Source organism: Macrobrachium nipponense, chromosome 35 (genome assembly GCF_015104395.2).
Source record: "Macrobrachium nipponense isolate FS-2020 chromosome 35, ASM1510439v2, whole genome shotgun sequence".
Classification (NCBI taxonomy): Eukaryota; Metazoa; Arthropoda; class Malacostraca; order Decapoda; family Palaemonidae; genus Macrobrachium; species Macrobrachium nipponense.
In genome coordinates, this window is record NC_061096.1 from 62,308,158 (window position 1) to 62,325,590 (window position 17,433).

A 17,433-nucleotide genomic window follows, 5' to 3' on the forward strand; every position below is an offset into this window, starting at 1 on the left:
ATCTTGCTTCACTCCTTAGGATGCTTTGTATGAGCGAGTTGCTGCTGTTTCTCACTCGGGTTACCAGACTGGACATTGTTCGCCTTACAATGATTTTTAAATTGTCCAGGTGGTTTTCTATGAACATCTGTGTGGCAGAGTAGTAGCGGGGAGTGTTTGTGAGGCGTTTTAGAATGTCATTGTGCACAACAGTGATACGTCTCATGGTCTCTCTTGTATAGTTTGCCCAGAGGGAACACCCATAGATACTGTAGCAGTACAAGCAGAAGAGCAGCAGTTTTACATCTCGGTGACAGAAGGCAAACCTCCTTGCGATCATGTTGCCAGTTGCACATAGTTTACGACGCTTCTGTTTATTGTCTGCCGTATCTTTTAGGTTGTCGGTGATAATGTGACCCAAATACAGAAATTCGTGCACAAATTCCAGCCGATGGTTTCCGAGGAAAATTTGTGGTTCTGCAATATGCTTAAGAGATCTTGGGAGCAGCGACATGCACTGGGTCTTGGTTTCATTGTAGATTATATCAAATTCCTCTGCATATTGGCAGCAAGTGTCAATGAGTCATTGGAGACCTTGCATATTGTCGACGTAACAGAGGTTGTTTATAGTTGTTTCATTGACAGTGCATCCGATTGGGAGTGAGTTCAGTTTGACATTCAAGGCACCTGTGTACGTATTATACAGGTATGGAGAGAGAATGCCCCCTTCCCGAAGCCCGATTAGGGAGCCGAAGGTGTACAATAATACATTACCCCATTTGACACAGAATTGCTGTGTGGAGAACCAGCAATGTAAAATGCCAATTAGATATAGGGGTGTGCCCCTTTTATGTAGCTTCAGGAAGAGCTTCAGGTAGTTTACTCTGTCAAATGCTTTTCTCACATCTGCAAAACAAAGGAAAACAGGAGAGGCTGATGATAGGTAGTAGTTCAGCAATTCTTTCAGTATTTAGATGCAGGTGTCGGTTGAGTGGTTTGCTTTAAACTCGAACTGGTTGTCAGTGGTGTGTAGAAAGGGGAGAAGTCTCACTAGAAGAACCGACTCAAGTATCTTTGATGCGATCGTTGTGATTGCAATCGGCCGGTAGTTGCCAGGGTCAGCTGCATCCTTTAGCTTGTTTTTGATTAATGGTATCAAGTGAACTAAGAGTAGGGAGTCTAAGAGAAACTGGTGAATTATACATACAATGAATAGGGCAGCTAGCAAAATGGTAAATTATCGGATGGCAGAATTTGAAAGCCTCTGCGGGAAGACCATCACAGCTGGGCATTATATTATTAGGTAGGCTGTTTATGGCATCGCTGATGTTACCTGGCTTAATACGGTCTGCAAAATGAAATTAATTGTTTTCAGTAGGGAGTTTATCTACATCCCTTCGGGAATCTTGATCATTTATGCAATTCAGGATATTGTTGAAGTGATCGCACCACATACTTGCGATAGCTTCGTCTCCAACTGCTTCCCCTACTCTCTCTGACAGCTTTTTAGTTTAGGGATTTAAAGACTGAATATATTTCCAGAGATGAGGATAATCACCAGATTCTAAGTGTCTGGACATTGCATCGGCTCTTAGTTGTTTTCCATTTAACCTGCAGTGCTTAAGTGCTGAGACTTTGCCTGCTAACCTCCAAGCTTGCAAACCTAATATCTTCAGTTCTTGAAGCATTCCTAGAAGTGAGGTTGATGGAGGAGCTTCTCCACCTTAGAATTTTCTTGAGATATCTACCAGCAAAAATAGAATGTTGTCAAATCATTCCTAATGGGATGAAAGCTGTGCTTCCTGACAAACTAGTAGACCTTTCAAGGTCTGTACAGTACTCAGCCTAGTGACCAGACAAATTGATAGAACTTTGGAGGTCTGTATAGTAAACAGTTTAGTATTGACCTATATTATGCCAGAGATCTAGGCTATTCCAGTCTGATGGGTCAAAGAGGTTGAACAATACGTCAGTATCGTGGCGGAGACCATCCATTAATAAAGCCAGCGAAGAGGTGCACCACAGCTGGCATTAAGCCTTGCATATTTATGAATATGCAACCATTCAGCAAGAGAATAAAGATTTAAGTGAGAAGTGAGCAGCAATTTAGAGTAACTTGCTGAGGACTCAGGACTCTATATGCCAGTGTGCAGAGCTACTCGTGGTTGCCCATTTTCTTTTATCTGTTAAAGCAAATGAGTGAAGTGCCTGGGATTTTGGCAACCATGAGATTGGCTAATTATAAGTAATGTATTTTTGGCAGAACTAATGCTAATGAACTGGAACTGTTTATGTGGTATTAGATTGCCTTATTGCCAAGTTCCCATTTCTGTCTTGCATCATTGGTATTTTTTTTTTTTTTACTATTTTACCACTGTACTTTTTTCTTTTTCTAGTATGGAACTCAAGGAAGTAGTAAAACGTCTGAATAATTATGCTCCAACTTCCCTGGCAGAATCTTGGGATAATGTTGGTCTTCTTGTTGAACCACATACTAAGAGGTATGTATACAAGTAGATACTATCAGCTGGTGATAGGAAAAACACAGACTTATTATGTAACGTTTTATGTCAGTCTAGTTTATTGGTTTCTGATTGTCTTATAGCATATTTTGTCTTGATGAACATTTTTGTTACATATAGTAAATGCACACTCAAGGACTGTTGTATATTCCATAAGTTTCATTGTGCTTTGAATTACCTGATCAGGAATTTAAGAGTCAGAAAGCACCTGATTAGGATGGAATGTGTAGAGAGATGATTTTAGTTGCATTGAAATGACTCCTTGTATACTAACTAGACTGTTTTTTAATATAGATTGAGGAAACAAAGTCTAATGATATGGAAATGGAATTCATAGCATTGATACAAAAGAAAGATAATCTGACTGAATTTGATAACCACAGAGTTGTTGTACTTACATCATTTGTGATGAAAATACTGTACTGTATTTAGATGTTCATTCTTAATAGGCAGTAGAAAGATGTTGAATAAATGCTTAGATGAACTAGTTGGTTTTAGAATTGGCAGGAACTGCACAAAACAAATATTTGTGTTATATTTCTGTTTTGACATACATATTGTACTACAGCAGGACAAACTTTTGAAATCCCCTTCTGATGGCTTTTATTGATTACAAGAAGGCATTTGACAGCCTTCACATACCAAAATATAGTATTTTGGAAGTCTTGGGTCCTTTTGCCATTCAAACTAAATGACTAAAAAATTGATAAAATTATATCCATAAACAAAATAGGTACAAAGTTAATGATTTTGGAGTCATGTCAGTTGACTGCGATAAATAGTGGGATGCTTCGGGAGAATATTAAGGCACTGGTGTTGTTTGCCCTTGGATTTTTAATGAAAAAAAAGTAGTAGGAGACGGAAAGATGTATAGGTTCAGGTAGTCATTGAAAGTTGACCAACTAGGGTAAGCAGATTATGGTGATTTTTGGGAAAAACACCAAAAGATATACAAAGCTTGATTAATAGAATGTGTCATACATCCAAATAGATGGGACTTAAGTTGTCTGTTTGGAAATAATGAGGGCAAACTATGCCAAAGTTTGAATAACAGTAAGTTATAATGCACTGATATTTAAATTATAATTCTCAAAACAGAATTATAATGCACTGTGTATGCCATATGAACAGGAATCATATCACTGCAGCTTCATCTAAAAGATTTTGTTGTTTTGAGAATGAGGCATTAAGAACAGAAATAGGATAGGAGGATAGATGCAAAATTATGCCATAAGAGAAATTACAGAAGTTTATATGTAGATGAGATGGTAAAGAGTATGTAGATGGTTTGGATATGTCCTTAACAGCACCCTGTGAAGAATAGTGTGTGATAGTCAACTAGGCTCTTTACAACACTGGGAGAGTTGGAAGATTCTGATACATTAAAGAACTGTCGGATCAGAAGCTGAAGAAGAGTGTAAATTCTTGGAAGTGAAAGCTCAGATTGGCATGAGAGGGAAAATTTCAAAGAGGCCCTCGGTGTCCCACAGTTTTGTAGGTGATCAGATGGATTTTTGTGAAAATGGCAATCATTTTTTATGGGTTCATCTTGTAGCATTTAAGTTTTACATAATATCCTGATTTATATTTATCTGTAACACCTTATAAATAATTTTATTCTAGGGCAGTTGGAGTTCTTATGTTAACAAATGACCTGACTGAGGAAGTAATGGACGAAGCAGAGCAACGCAATGTAAATTGCATATTGTCTTACCACCCACCTGTTTTTAGGCCCTTGAAGAGAGTAACAAGCAAAGCATGGAAAGTATGCTATTCATTTACATTCTGTTCACACAGTGAAGGGACCCTGGAAAAATTTTGTGGTTTATATCTAAAAATCAAAATATGTTTTCATTACAAATTACAAACATATTAAACATAAATGGTCATACCCTCATGCAGGTTACTCTAGTTGCACCACCAGGCTTGTGAGATCAGGAAAGATGAGGACCCATTGCACAAGGCTATTGGTCTATTTCATACGACTATAGTATGTTCATGCTTGTTCAAGGTTGTTAATATGATTATCACTTTTTTGTTGTCTTTTCCATATGTAAAATCTCTTGCGCACTATATTTTAATAATTGCTCATATAGGTGTCCATGTGTTATGTTGTCACTTAACCCTTAAACGCCAAGCCGCCATTTACCAAAGAGTGTCTTGTATGCTGGCGGCATTCGGGAGTTAGCGCCGAAGCGGACAAAAAGTTTTTTTCAAAAAATCACAGCACGCTTAGTTTTTTTTTTTTTTTTTTTTTTTTTTTTTTTTTTTTTTTTTTTTTTTTTTTTCATTACCTGAAGTTTAGTATGCAACCATCAGAAATGAAAAAAATATGTCATTATCATATATAAATATTGGAATATGTGACAGCGCAAAAAGTTTCATATATAATTGTATACAAATCGCGCTGTGAGCAAAACGGTTAAAGCTAATGAGTTAATTTTTTTCGTTGTACTATTGTACACTAAATTGTGATGATTTTGGTATATAACAAATTGTAAAATGATCAAAGCAACACAGAGGAAATATTATCACAAAATGATGCATGAATTTTTAATGCGTGGACATAAAATAAGTTTTTTTTTTTTCCAAAAATTCACCATAACTTGAAATATTGTGCTAGAGACTCCCCGTTTGTTGCAAAATGAAGGTAATTAATTGAATATTACTAGACTGTAAGTGTTTTTACTTACAATTGCAGTTTTCAACCATTTCGGTCGAGTTAAAGTTGACCGAAGGTCTAATTTTTTCTATTCATCGTGATTTAAATGAAAATATTTCAAAACTGATAAAAGCTACAACCATGAATTAATTTTTGTTGTATTCTACATGAAATTGAGCACATTTTTATATAAAACTTTATGTAACGGCTAACATAAAACGGTGCAAATATAACAACAAAGTGACAAAAGAATTTCTGAGATTTTCGGCAGTTACTGCGCGCGGATATAAGGAAAAAGTGTTTTTCAAAAATTCACCATAAATCGAAATATTGCGCTAAAGTTTTCCAATTTGTTGCAAAATGAAGGTAAATGATTGAATATTACTAGAATGTAGGAGTTTTAGCTTACAATTGCATTTTTCTACCATTTCGGTCGAGTCAAAGTTGACCGAAGGTTGAAATTTTGGCACATGTTGTGATTTATATGAAAATATTTCAAAACTGGTAAAAGCTACAACCATGGGTTGTTTTTTGTTGTATTCTACATGAAATTGCACACATTTTCATATATAAAACTATGTAACAGATAATATAAAACGATGCAAAAATTACGACAAAGCGACAAAAGAATTTCTGAGATATGTCGTTGATGCCTTTTAATGCGAGAAGAAAGAAATTTGCGTATGCGTGCCTGGGTAACGCTTGTAAACAAACCAACAGCTTGATCTGTGAACTCCCAGCATCCCTCAAGGCGTGTGATTTAAAATTTTTGGCAAACTAGGCCTATAACTATTTTTCCGCAAATATTTAAAAAAAAAAACTTTGTTCCGATACGTAATACAAACCATCGGTCCTTTAACAATAGGAAGTAGCTAGCGGCAGCTGGAACGGTCGTAAGCTTCGAACAAGGGGAGAACGGTAGTTAACTGCTTGTCCGACACTGGGAGGTAAACAAATCACTTTTCTTTCGGCCGCGGGTGTGAAGGACGTGTTCGTCATCGCTCTCTGCCCGCTTCATCGTCGTATGCTTTGTTTATATGTGTTTTCTACTAATGGTTTGTTTGACTTGAAAATGAAACTGTAAGTACACTGTTTTCATTTTCATTACTTAATTATGAACCAACATGGAGCTATCGCCGTAGATGCGGCGATTTCCTCTCTTTTCATGAATTGAACCCTATTATGTCTCGGTGCCGAGGGCGGGCGCGCTCGCGCCGAGTCATGTTTTTTGGGCGAAAGTGTGTAATTGAAAAATGTAAGTACTCTTTTCATTATATTTTTGCCCTGTGCGTTCGTTGCCGAGAGCGTGATTGCGCTCGGTACGAGCCTTTTATTTTGTATGATAGAATGCAATGAAAGTGGATTCGCAATTGCAGTATTCTTTTCATTTTCATTTATTTATTTGCATAAATTTTAATTTGGATCAATTTTCGCTCTTACCCGGGAATTGATCCTTACGATTATTTTCTGTGAAAGTGAAATCGCAAGTACAGTACTATTCTGTTTCATTTTCATATATATTTTATGATAACATCATATTATTATGGATCAAGTTTCCGCTCCTACCCGGGAATTGATCTTTTCCCCTTTAAGTTCTATGAAGTGAATCGCAAGGGCAGTATTCTGTTTCATTTTCATATTACTTTTCACTGCTGTGCGGGGGTAGGGGAAGCGAAGGTCTGCCAGGAAGTCGTCGGAAAGCTCTCCCGCGACTCCCTTGGTATCCGATTCTTCGTCTTTCTTTCCTGCCCGCTCAGCTTCCTCGTTGTATTTTGTATTTGGGGTCTTCCTTGCGTTCGGGGTGGGGCATGTCTTCCCCCCGTGCGTGAGGGAACCCCTCTTACTAATCTATCTGTGCTACCGCAGGTGCTACATCCGTGGGAGACGACCTTGGACAGGTATGGACCACCGCGGCGGCAGGGCGTGCCTAGCATCCATGGGCTGCTGCAGCGTCTAGTGAGGTCTGGGGTGGTCTCCACTACTACCTCCACAGCCTCTTATGCTGCTCCCCCCCGCCTGGTCTACACTCCCCATGCTGTGTCGGTGACGCCGTCTGCTGCTACTAGGGCCGCCGCCGTACCGAGGGGGGGTTGCCGCCGCCGCCTGTTTTCTTCGTGTTGCCTGCCCCAGACTTCCGCTGTTCCAGCAGCTCGCCCCTGGACCGGCCGCAGTACCAGGTTCCCGCTGGCTGCCAAGATGATTCTACGAGGCGATTCCCGCTGCCTGGCTGGTCCCTTCTGGGTCTACCGCTGCCGCTGTTCCTGCCGCTCCTGAGCTGGTTGCTGTTCTGTCGCTCCTGGTTCCTGAGCCTGTCCATGCTGGTCCTGTCACGGTGTGTCTTCCCTAGTCCCAGGTCCTTCCGGACAGGTGCAGTCGGGCCGTGTTGCTTCGGCAATAGCCCCGGCTCCGGCCTGGATGGAGGACCTGACGACTGTCCTGCGTGAGCTGACGAAGAAGAGGAAGGTGTCATCTTCGTCTTCACCGTCGCTGCTGCTGCTCCCCTTCCCCTTCGACTTCTAAGGCCCATAAGCCGAAGAAGAAGAAGGCTGCCTCCCCCCCTAAGAAGTCTCCTTCGGGAACTTCTAAGGGCCCGTCCCACCCCGGTGGGACGGGGGGTCCTTCTGCTGGTCCTCCTGCTCCTTCGGGAGCGGGGCCCGTCTCCCGTTCCGTAAGGAGAGACAAGGGGACCAGAGGAGTATCGGTTAGCTCTGGTACTTCCTCGCCTGGTGCTAGCGGCGATGCCGCTACGCCAGGTTCCGGCTCGGTCTCTCGTTCGCGGGAGATCCCGAGTGTACGCTCTCCCTCGGGAGACCGTGCAGCCAAAGTTTCGGCGCCAGAGTTCGCTCGGCGCCAAGACCGCGGCACGGAGCAGAATGCTGGTGAGAGCCGCTCAGGTGACTCTCGCCAGGCCAGCGGCCGCTCTCGCAGCGACCAGCTGGTAACCCGGGTTTTCCCCCCTAAGAAGACTCCTTCGGGAACTTCTAAGGGCTCGTTCCACGCCGTGGGACGGGGGGTTCTTCTGCCGGTCCTCCTGCTCTTTCGGGAACAGGGTCCGTCTCCTCTTCCACAAGGAAGAAGAAGACGGGGACCAGAGGCATACCGACTACCACCGGTACTTCCTCGCCTGGTGTTTGTGGCGCTGCCGCTACGCCAGGTTCCGGCTCGGTCTCTCGTTCGCGAGAAATTCCGAGTATACAATCTCCCGCGGGACAGCGTATAGCCAAAATTTTGGCGCCAGAGTTCGCTCGGCGCCAGGACCGCGGCACGGAGCAGAAGCTGGTGAGAGCCGCTCATGTGACTCTCGCCAGGCCAGCGGCCGTTCTTGCAGCAACCAGCTGGTAACCCTGGTAGACGTGACGGTCTCTGACCAGCCACGGGCTGAGGCTGGGAGTAGGTCCCCCCAACCATCGGTACCAGCCCGGTTTGACGCGCCTTGAGGACGCTCACCGGTCTCACCGCGAAAACGAGCTCTGCAAGTGACCTGACCGCCGCTCCCACAGGGACCGCGCGGATAGGGCAACCAGCAGCAGCTCGTCTGACGCACGGGACCGAGGTCGACGTGCTCAGTCGAGCCGCTCGCCACAGGTGAGCAGCACGGCCAGGCCTGCAGATCGATCCCCACCGCGGGTTGGTGATCGGCTGCAGCCCGCCACGTACGCTGGTCCTGCCAGCGAGCGGGGGGGAGCGTCAGGTCTGTCTCTCCAATACCTTAAACTTCCTCGGGGTACCCCGGGAAGAGCGAGGTAGCTAGGAGTGATCGTGAGAGGTGCGCCGCTCACGATCCCGTCACGACGCCGCACGTGCCACGTATGGTCTTAGGACCAGCCAGGACGTACGCGCAAGTGATTGGAGGCAACCGTCAGGGATCTGTTGCTGGTCCTTCTTCTGAAGGAGGAGGGTCTTGGGAGCTGCTCTTGTTGGAGGGACTGGACGGTCCTACTCCTCAAGACGCTGTAATTCCGAGATTCAGAGTAACTTTGCCCAGGTTATTGCACTGATTCGTCAGCACAACGACCTGGGGAAAGGATCGCCGCTCCACGGCTCAAGTCGTTCTCGAGCCCGAGTAGGGAACCAGACTGACGGTGGGCTTGCCGCGATAAGAGCTTCTCGACTCTGTTCTGAACCAGGAGAGCCTCTCGTCTCCGGACGAGAAGGCTTGCTCAGGTCTAGCCAGTCGGGCAAGCTACTTCCCCTCCTCTGCCGCGACAGCGGCGTTTTTTCGGAGTATTGCAGCTCTTCTTCCCCCCCCTTCCGTCCTCCTGAGAGGTTTCGATCTCGACGAGGACTGGAATGAGTCAGAGGACGGTTTTGGCTCTCCTGTCAGGTGTCGATCAGCCCCACCCAGACGAAGTTCACAGTGGTGGCAGATGCTTACCTACAGCACGAGTTCGTGACCATCCTCGGGGGGGAGGGGGGTGGGAGGAAGGCCATCGCCGCAAGGCGATGGCTGCTCCTACTCTTCTCCTGCGGCGATGGCTGCTCCTACTCTTCTCCAACTGCTAGTTCCATTGGGAAGGCGAGCGAGTATCCAATTCCTCCCCCATTCCCTCTTTCCTTACGGCTACGAGGGAAATGGGAGGGATCCTACAGAGATTTCTCTGTAGGATCCCACGTTGGGGACTGCGCTACCGGGGGACCTTCGGGTCCTACCCGACATCAGTCCCGGTCGTTGAGGAGGGATCCTGCCCCATTCTCGATTTCTACGGGAATCGAGAGGACCACCAACCGATATCGTTTGACGAATTCGGTGGGGGTTTCGCAGAGTGCTTAGAATTCTACGGAATTTCTAGCGCATTCAGTGTTCGAGTTTTTTACGATCTCCAAACACTTAGGCGAGACCACGATCCAAAGTGAGCGAGACGAGAATCCCCGATAATTGTTACACGATAATCGGGAACCTCGCCTATGCTCGAATTCCTGGAATTTCTAGCATTGAGAAGAAGACTGCTGCTGAAAGAAGACTATCTCACAGTAGGCGACCAACCTGGAATAGAGAAGAACGGACGGGAACATCCAGTTTGGCTTGAACTATCGTCTTAGTTATTCTGTTCACCATTGAAGCTTTCCTTCGAGGAAGACTTCTCCTTCACTCTCTTTGATAGAGATCGAAGGTGGTCGATCTCCAATCCTTATTTTGTTTTCTTGAACTAAAGAATTTAGGATGGAGATCGTTGTTCAGAATCCTACAAATATACCACGTATATTAACCTCGCGACATGATTCTGCTAAGCAGTTGAATTGTCCGAGGGGTAGGCGCATATCCTAGTTACTCTACGGATTGCGACTTAGACGAGGAGTATTCTAATTGAACTGCAACTCGGGGTTGCCTGCAACCTCCCAGGAGTTTCCAGTTTCAATTTTATATACTTATGGTTTTGTCACGACAACACCATTTCAGCTTTTGTATTACCGAAATTCGTTTCGCCCAAATATAATTGCTCGAGCATATCTTTTTATGCTCGGTGGTTCTAGCCGAACGCATTCCTTCGTGGAAAGGATTACTTGGCAACTCAGGATGACGAGTCAGCGACAGCTACTGCGTATTGAATTGCCCGAGGCATTTCAGTACCAGTTGCCGCCTGGAGATGCACGCTTGGTTATGTCTTTCTCCCCTGCTTTGATTGAATACCAACCGTATCTCTGCCCAACAATCACGGACTTAAGTCTCTGATTAACGGGGATTCTCGCATACATGAATGACCATCACCTTCAGTATTGCGAGAATTTACAACAGAGATATCTCTTCGACTTTCATCTTTCTGTTTACCGCAAGGTAACAGAATTCTGTAATAGTCTCTTGCTGCATCGCACTGCGATAATGCGAATGATTTTTGCGGAATCTGAGTGTGTCCTCAAAATATCTCTTATTCGTAGGTGTGCAATTATTCATTGTTCACCCCGGATTAGCAGATGTATTGAAAGACATCACCTACTCCCACACCTGCCAGCTCTACTTCCAAACGTTCAGCCCATGAGAAGCAGTTCTTCAGGCGGCTCTCCCCTGTGATTCATTACTGAAGAACGCCCCGCTTTCATTGCAACTACGACTTCTCACCGGACAGCAATGAAATAGTGGTTAGCGCTTTCAGTTATTTGTAAGCACAGGTTATGAATCTTGAGAATCCTTCTCTCGATTCATCTGTGAAGACGTAGGTTGCATTCAATGTCTACCTTCGTCTTCAACGGCACATAGTGTTGTTTCTCCTTAGCTAAGATTCAACAACTATGAGAATGTCTTGCCTTCAGGGACCTCGGTCTCTAGAAGGCAATTGACTTTCGCCTGTTGGGCACATGCCTTAAGAGAATAATCACCTCACCGTCCCGGCATAGGTGACAAACAAATACACTATTTGTTTGGTCTCTAGGCATAACCTTTAAACAAAAGGGCGAAAGTCACGTGACTTACTTGGATGCTTGAACAACTTGCCTCCTACCGAACGCAGTCAGTCGGCAGCTGTCAGAGCGCCCGAGTCAGTTACGAACTACGCTGTTGACTTAGTTCGGTTGTTACAGAGCAATCAGTACTTCGTCTTAATAGCTTGTCACAGTACCCATACCATCGACACCCACCATGGAGTGTCGGTGTCCTATCCACTACCGAGAACTTCGCTGCATGGGGATAGGAGGATGCGAGACTCTTCGTTGCAGACGGACAGACCAGTATGGGTACTGGACATCACCAAAGTCGAGAAGAGGGATAGGTCATGCTACTATTCCCTTCTTTTCCTCTGAGAAAACTGCATGACTTCTCCTGCGAAGTCAAGCATCCAGGGGATGGGGATCCGTGACGCTCGATTTCGTACCGAACTTCGTAGCGAAGACTCAGAACCCTTCGGTCCCTGACGATCGGTTCGAGTCATTCACAATCCCCTCCCTAATGGACTTCACCGCCTCGATGCGAAGAGATGCTGCTTTGTCCGCAAGAACTTCTCCGTGGCGCAGGTACTGAAGGCAGGGGCCTGGTCCAACCAGACCACATGCACCTCCTTCTACCTTCGGGATATTGCCCACAGGTCCTTGGATCTTTTTCCTTTGGACCCGTGGTGGCTGCTCAACACATTGTGTAGCGAACCCAGACCCTCGCAGGCTCAACAGCATCGAGTCCTGGTGTGACCGTAAGAAAGGATGAGTGAATGAGAGTGTGACTGGCTCCTCCTCCCATCTTTTTCTTCCCCTCTACCTGTGGGTAGAGGGACACGGTCGTCACCCTGCTGGATAAGGACAAGATGCAGGTGAGCTACTCAACAGAGCCCATCCTATCATCCCTTTCACTAGGGATAGGAGCGTATATCCACCACTTCCTCCAACAAGGGGGAGGAAGTGGATGCCAGCTTGAGACAACCCATAATTTTATGATTGTCTCTTGCAAACAGGAACAAGTTCTTGCTTGCTGGTACGAAGAGATACGCTTGCCTCTCTCTTAGTACTTGGCCCAGAGGCCTGACCATTGATCCTGCGGTGCACACCCCGATCAATCGGACAGAGGCTTGGATCCCTCCCTCGCTCTTACGACCAGGGAGGCATTCCAAGGATGGACGAACACCAGTTTGTTCATCAAAAGACTCAGATTCCTCCCACCAAGAAGTGAGTCTTCCTATTGTTAAAGGACCGAGGGTTTGTATTACGTATCGGAACAAATAACAATTTGTCGAAAATTGCATTTTTCCTAACTATACAAACCTGAGGTCCTTTACATATAGTCCCTCCTCATGCCACCCCTCACTCTGCGTATTTTGCATGGGCCAAAAGCAAAAGTGATTTGCCGCGCGACTGTCGGACAAGCAGTTAACTACCGTTCTCCCCTTGTTCGAAGCTTACGACTGTTCCAGCTGCCACTAGCTACTTCCTATTGTTAAAGGACATCAGGTTTGTATAGTTAGGAAAAATGCAATTTTCGACAAATTGTCATTTTTGTAGTTGACGTATCATACGTCAATTAAGCACCCGACAGACAGTGTTAGTCGACGTGTAATACGTCCAGTCGGCATTTAAAGGTTAATGTGATGAATTTCTTGAATCATAATTTTTTTTATATTATGCAGTTGATTTTCTAACCTGATTCACAGTAACAGGGTCAATCAGCTTACAATTGCGTTTTTCAACCATTTCAGTCGAAGTGAAAGTTGACCGAAGGTTGAAATTTTGGCACTTATCGTGATTTATATGAAAATATTTCAAAACTGATAAAAGCTACAACCATGGGTATTTTTTGTTGTATTCTACATGAAATTGCACACATTTTCATATATAAAACTATGTAACGGATAATATAAAACGGTGCAAAAATTACGACAAAGTGACGACAGAATTTCTGAGATGTTTCGTTAATGCTTTTATGCGAGAAGAAAGAAATTCGCGCATGCACGCCTGGGTAATGCTTGTAAACAAAACAACAGCTTGATCTGTGAACTCCCAGCATCCCTCAAGGCACGTGATTTAAAATTTTTCGCAAAATGGGCCTATAACTATTTTTCCGCGAGTATTTAAAAAAAATTTTGTAGTAGACGTATCATACGTCAATTAAGCACATGACAGACAATTTTAGTCTATGTATAATACGTCCAGTCGGCATTTAAGGGTTAATGTGATGAATTTCTTGAATCATAATTTTTTTTATATTATGCAGTTGATTTTCTAACCTGATTCACAGTAATGGGGTCAATCAGTTCTAATTTTTTTGTACACAACATTATTTTCTACAGTGATTCATTTCATTTCGTTCTTAAGCATAATTGTTTATCATGTCATTACTTATTTTTGGTGTGTATAGTTGTTGCCAATGTGAATTATTTAAAGTCCCCATTCCTCATGCTCAATTGCTATTGAAATTTCCAGTAGTTACTTGAACTGGTGTAAAGGACTGTACTTGCAGCTCTCTTTTTCGTACTCATTAAATATGGACCCATATCTGCAAAGTATTTCATGCCATGGACATCAGTGTTTGCTACAATAGACTTGCCTCATGTACTGAATGTGATTGGGTACTTGGACAAATGGTTCATTTATGCCCAAAGGCAAGATTACAAGCTATGTTCCTTCAAGACCTCTGTGGGTGTCAGCTCACAGTTTTCGTCATCAAGCCATACTGTTGCTCCTGCAGTCAGGATTTGAATATCTGGAGGAGAGTCTTCCACTTCCATGTTACCTCTTTCTTATTCCAAAAATGCCATGGGTGGGATGTGTTAGATATTGTCCAGCAACTTAGCTACACTTGTGATTTCTCCCGTTGAAGACTCGTGAGTATTATCTTAAACGTCCCTGGGAGCAATTTTCCATGTACCGCAAGTGCCTCAGTGTTGGTCTTTGGCTTTGTCCTTCCATCATGTCTCTCAGCTTTGCATATACTAATGCCTTTTGCCACTGTCCCTCACCTTCGTTGGATTTCATGAGAGCTATGGGTTCTTCATCTGGTGCCTTGCTTAAAGGAGAACGTGTATTTGTTGCTTCCAGATTGTTTTTGGATAAGCTGATTGTGACCCTGCCTATTTTTGTGGCTACTCCAGCATTACCTCTAGTGTGACAGCCGTGACCATAACAGATGTGGTGTTAGGTGAGGCCTCATCTTCCTTGTCAGTCTGTAGAGGATGCTCAAATATCTATCTCAAAAGCTCACAGAGTGTATAGGAATGACCTTGATAGGTAATGTTATGATACAAACTGTTGGAAGACATCACGAGATTGAGATTATGATATTCACTGTTAGAAGCCACAAAAACCTACGATATTCTGTGATAACCATGATTAACCCTATTACTACCAGTGTGTCATGAGACGCCCTCATGCCATCAGGATACTAGTGGTAGAAATTTGGTGAAAACTGTTGATGGCCACACCAGAACAAAGGACATTGAATTAGGACATCTCTGTCCATACCAAGTGTGGGAATTTGCGTGTTTAAGAACTGTCCATAAGAGTTGAGTTTTTACAGATGGATTGACATACCAAAAATACACACTCCATCTGTCAGGGGATCTGCTTTGAGGAATGGATTCAGAAGGCAAAGATTATTGGTGTTCTGCCAGCCACTTGTCAGTTTGTGAGCAATATTGATGTACCTGTAAAAGTGAAAATCAGTTTGTTTTACCATCCGTCCATTTTCCATCACCAATCTCACTTACATGACACTTGAACTTTACTGAAATCTTTTCTCAGTTTCTCCCACAGCCTACTGCTGAAAGAGTTTGTAGTAATATAGAAGGGTCTCCATCCCCTTTTTTTTTAACCTTTGAGAATCTGGAAATTGCTCTGCCTTCATCACTTATGAGATGAAGGAGAGAAACTTTATGGGGAAGGTTTGTCTCTTTCTACTGTTCTATTACAATAAAGGAGTGACTTGTTAATTACTGTTCATTGCTGTGTTTCTTCCAGTGGTGTCAGTTTGTTGATCTGTTCCTGTCATTTCAGCATCAGTACCATTTTTTCTTGTTCTTTCTGCTACTGTTTTTGCTCCTACAGATCCTCCGTCTTACTTGAGCGTGTCCTCTTGTAACAGAAGTTTGTTTTTTATTATTATCATTATTAAGAAACACTTAAACCAGACCACTAAGTTAACATTCTTAACACTCAAAAGACTGGTTGTGACAGCAAATAAAGAAGAGACTACTCTTAGAGGGTGAATTTACTTTAGAGTCACTTGAGTTGCTAAAGGAGTTTAGACTGGGATTGGTCTGATAAGATAATTCAAAGTTTAGGCAATTTATCTGGAATGGTTTGTGTCTAAAACAAAAGCTGTGCTAGACAATCTTTCATTAGTGCATGATATATGTGAATTTAAGACTACAGATACTAAATACTATATATGGAATTTGGAGCATCGTTACATGAACTTTGTCATTTTTGGCAATTTCACAGGAGCGAATTGTGGCAAGATGTTTAGAGAAAGGGATTGCAATTTATTCTCCACACACTTCTTATGATGCTCTCAAGGGGGGAGTAAACGACTGGCTCATCCAAGCCTTTGGTAAGTAAAATGCTGTCTAATTTGATGTCTGTGATGATCACATGTCATACTGTATTAATTATACATTAATTAAACTCCTTTATTAGTCTTATGAACTTTATATGTTTAGAGTTTGGAAATTACATTCGCAGTTTTCATAATAATTATGGAGAGGTCACAAGCATAAACCAAAAGTGAATTATTCTGTAGGTGTGCAAAATATTTTGGAATGTTTTAGGGAGAAGAGTAGAAGAATGAAGATTAAAGATGTGCTATAAATGGAAACATTTAATTACATTTTTTGTGTAAATACTGTGCTTGATAATGAAGTGTTTTAGAGGGATTATCCTTGTGCTCAACCCTCCTCTTTTTATGTAGGCTTTTTGTATATTTAGCCACATTTAAGTCTGTTTAGTCATGATCCTAAAATCCTTCTTTTAAAAGTTAAAAAATAATAGTTTTGTGCTGAAATAGAAAAATTAAAGAATCCATTGTGTTTCTGTCAACTAAAAAAAAGTTCTGTTTATTTTTCTGAAATTTTTTCCAGCCAATCTCTGAATATTTACTACACTGTAAATCCATACCTAATATGTGTACTAAAGAATGTAGTGAAATGTGTTAAATATATATATATAGTACTTATTAAATAGTTAAGGGTTAACTCTTGACTAGAATTTGAATAACATGATCTTGCAGTTCAGTCTTTCTTTTTTGTCTTTCTAGAGGCAACATCAGTAGTTCCATTGCAGCAAAGCTCACAACCTTCACAGCACAGCCATCAGGTCACCATTGAAAACACTAAAGATGGTAATGGAGCAGAGTTGTTAGAGTATTTTCGTCAGCGGTTAGACAAATCTTGTTCATTTTACTTGTAAGTAGTACTCCTATTATTATTGATGTGCCTTTTCAAACATCATGAAAAGATAAATATGCCTTTCAATTTGTATCTTTATAAGAATGAAAGTAGTACTACTTAGAATTGGGTCATTACAAAAGAAGTAAACAGTTTCAGAAATCAATTAATACAGGCAGTCCCCGGATTATGACAGGTTCGGCTTACGACATTCCGAGGTTAAGGCGCTTTTAAATTGTATTCATCAGAAATTATTTCCAGGGTTACGACGCCTACAACACTGATCTGGCAGATGAAATATGACACCAAAAATGCAAAATAATCAATATTTGCTGGTTTTTCAATGAAAAATGCAATAAGGATGCAGTTTACATAGTTTTCAATGCACCCAAAGCATTAAAAGTAAGGTTTTCTTAGGATTTTTGATGATGTTCCGGCTTACAGCGATTTTCGGGTTACAGTGCATCTCAAGAATGGA

General features: G+C 42.8%; 1 protein-coding gene across 1 annotated transcript; it reads left to right on the plus strand.

Moving 5' to 3' along the window:
- Positions 1 to 2,340: 2,340 nt before the first annotated feature.
- Positions 2,341 to 17,002, plus strand: LOC135208861 (NIF3-like protein 1). The gene is made up of 4 exons (XM_064241447.1): positions 2,341 to 2,480; positions 4,125 to 4,266; positions 16,015 to 16,123; positions 16,826 to 17,002. The coding sequence occupies exons 1-4, from the start codon at positions 2,377 to 2,379 to the stop codon at positions 16,975 to 16,977; spliced, it is 507 nt and encodes a 168-aa protein (XP_064097517.1). The 5' UTR covers positions 2,341 to 2,376; the 3' UTR covers positions 16,978 to 17,002.
- The last annotated feature ends 431 nt before the right edge of the window (positions 17,003 to 17,433 follow it).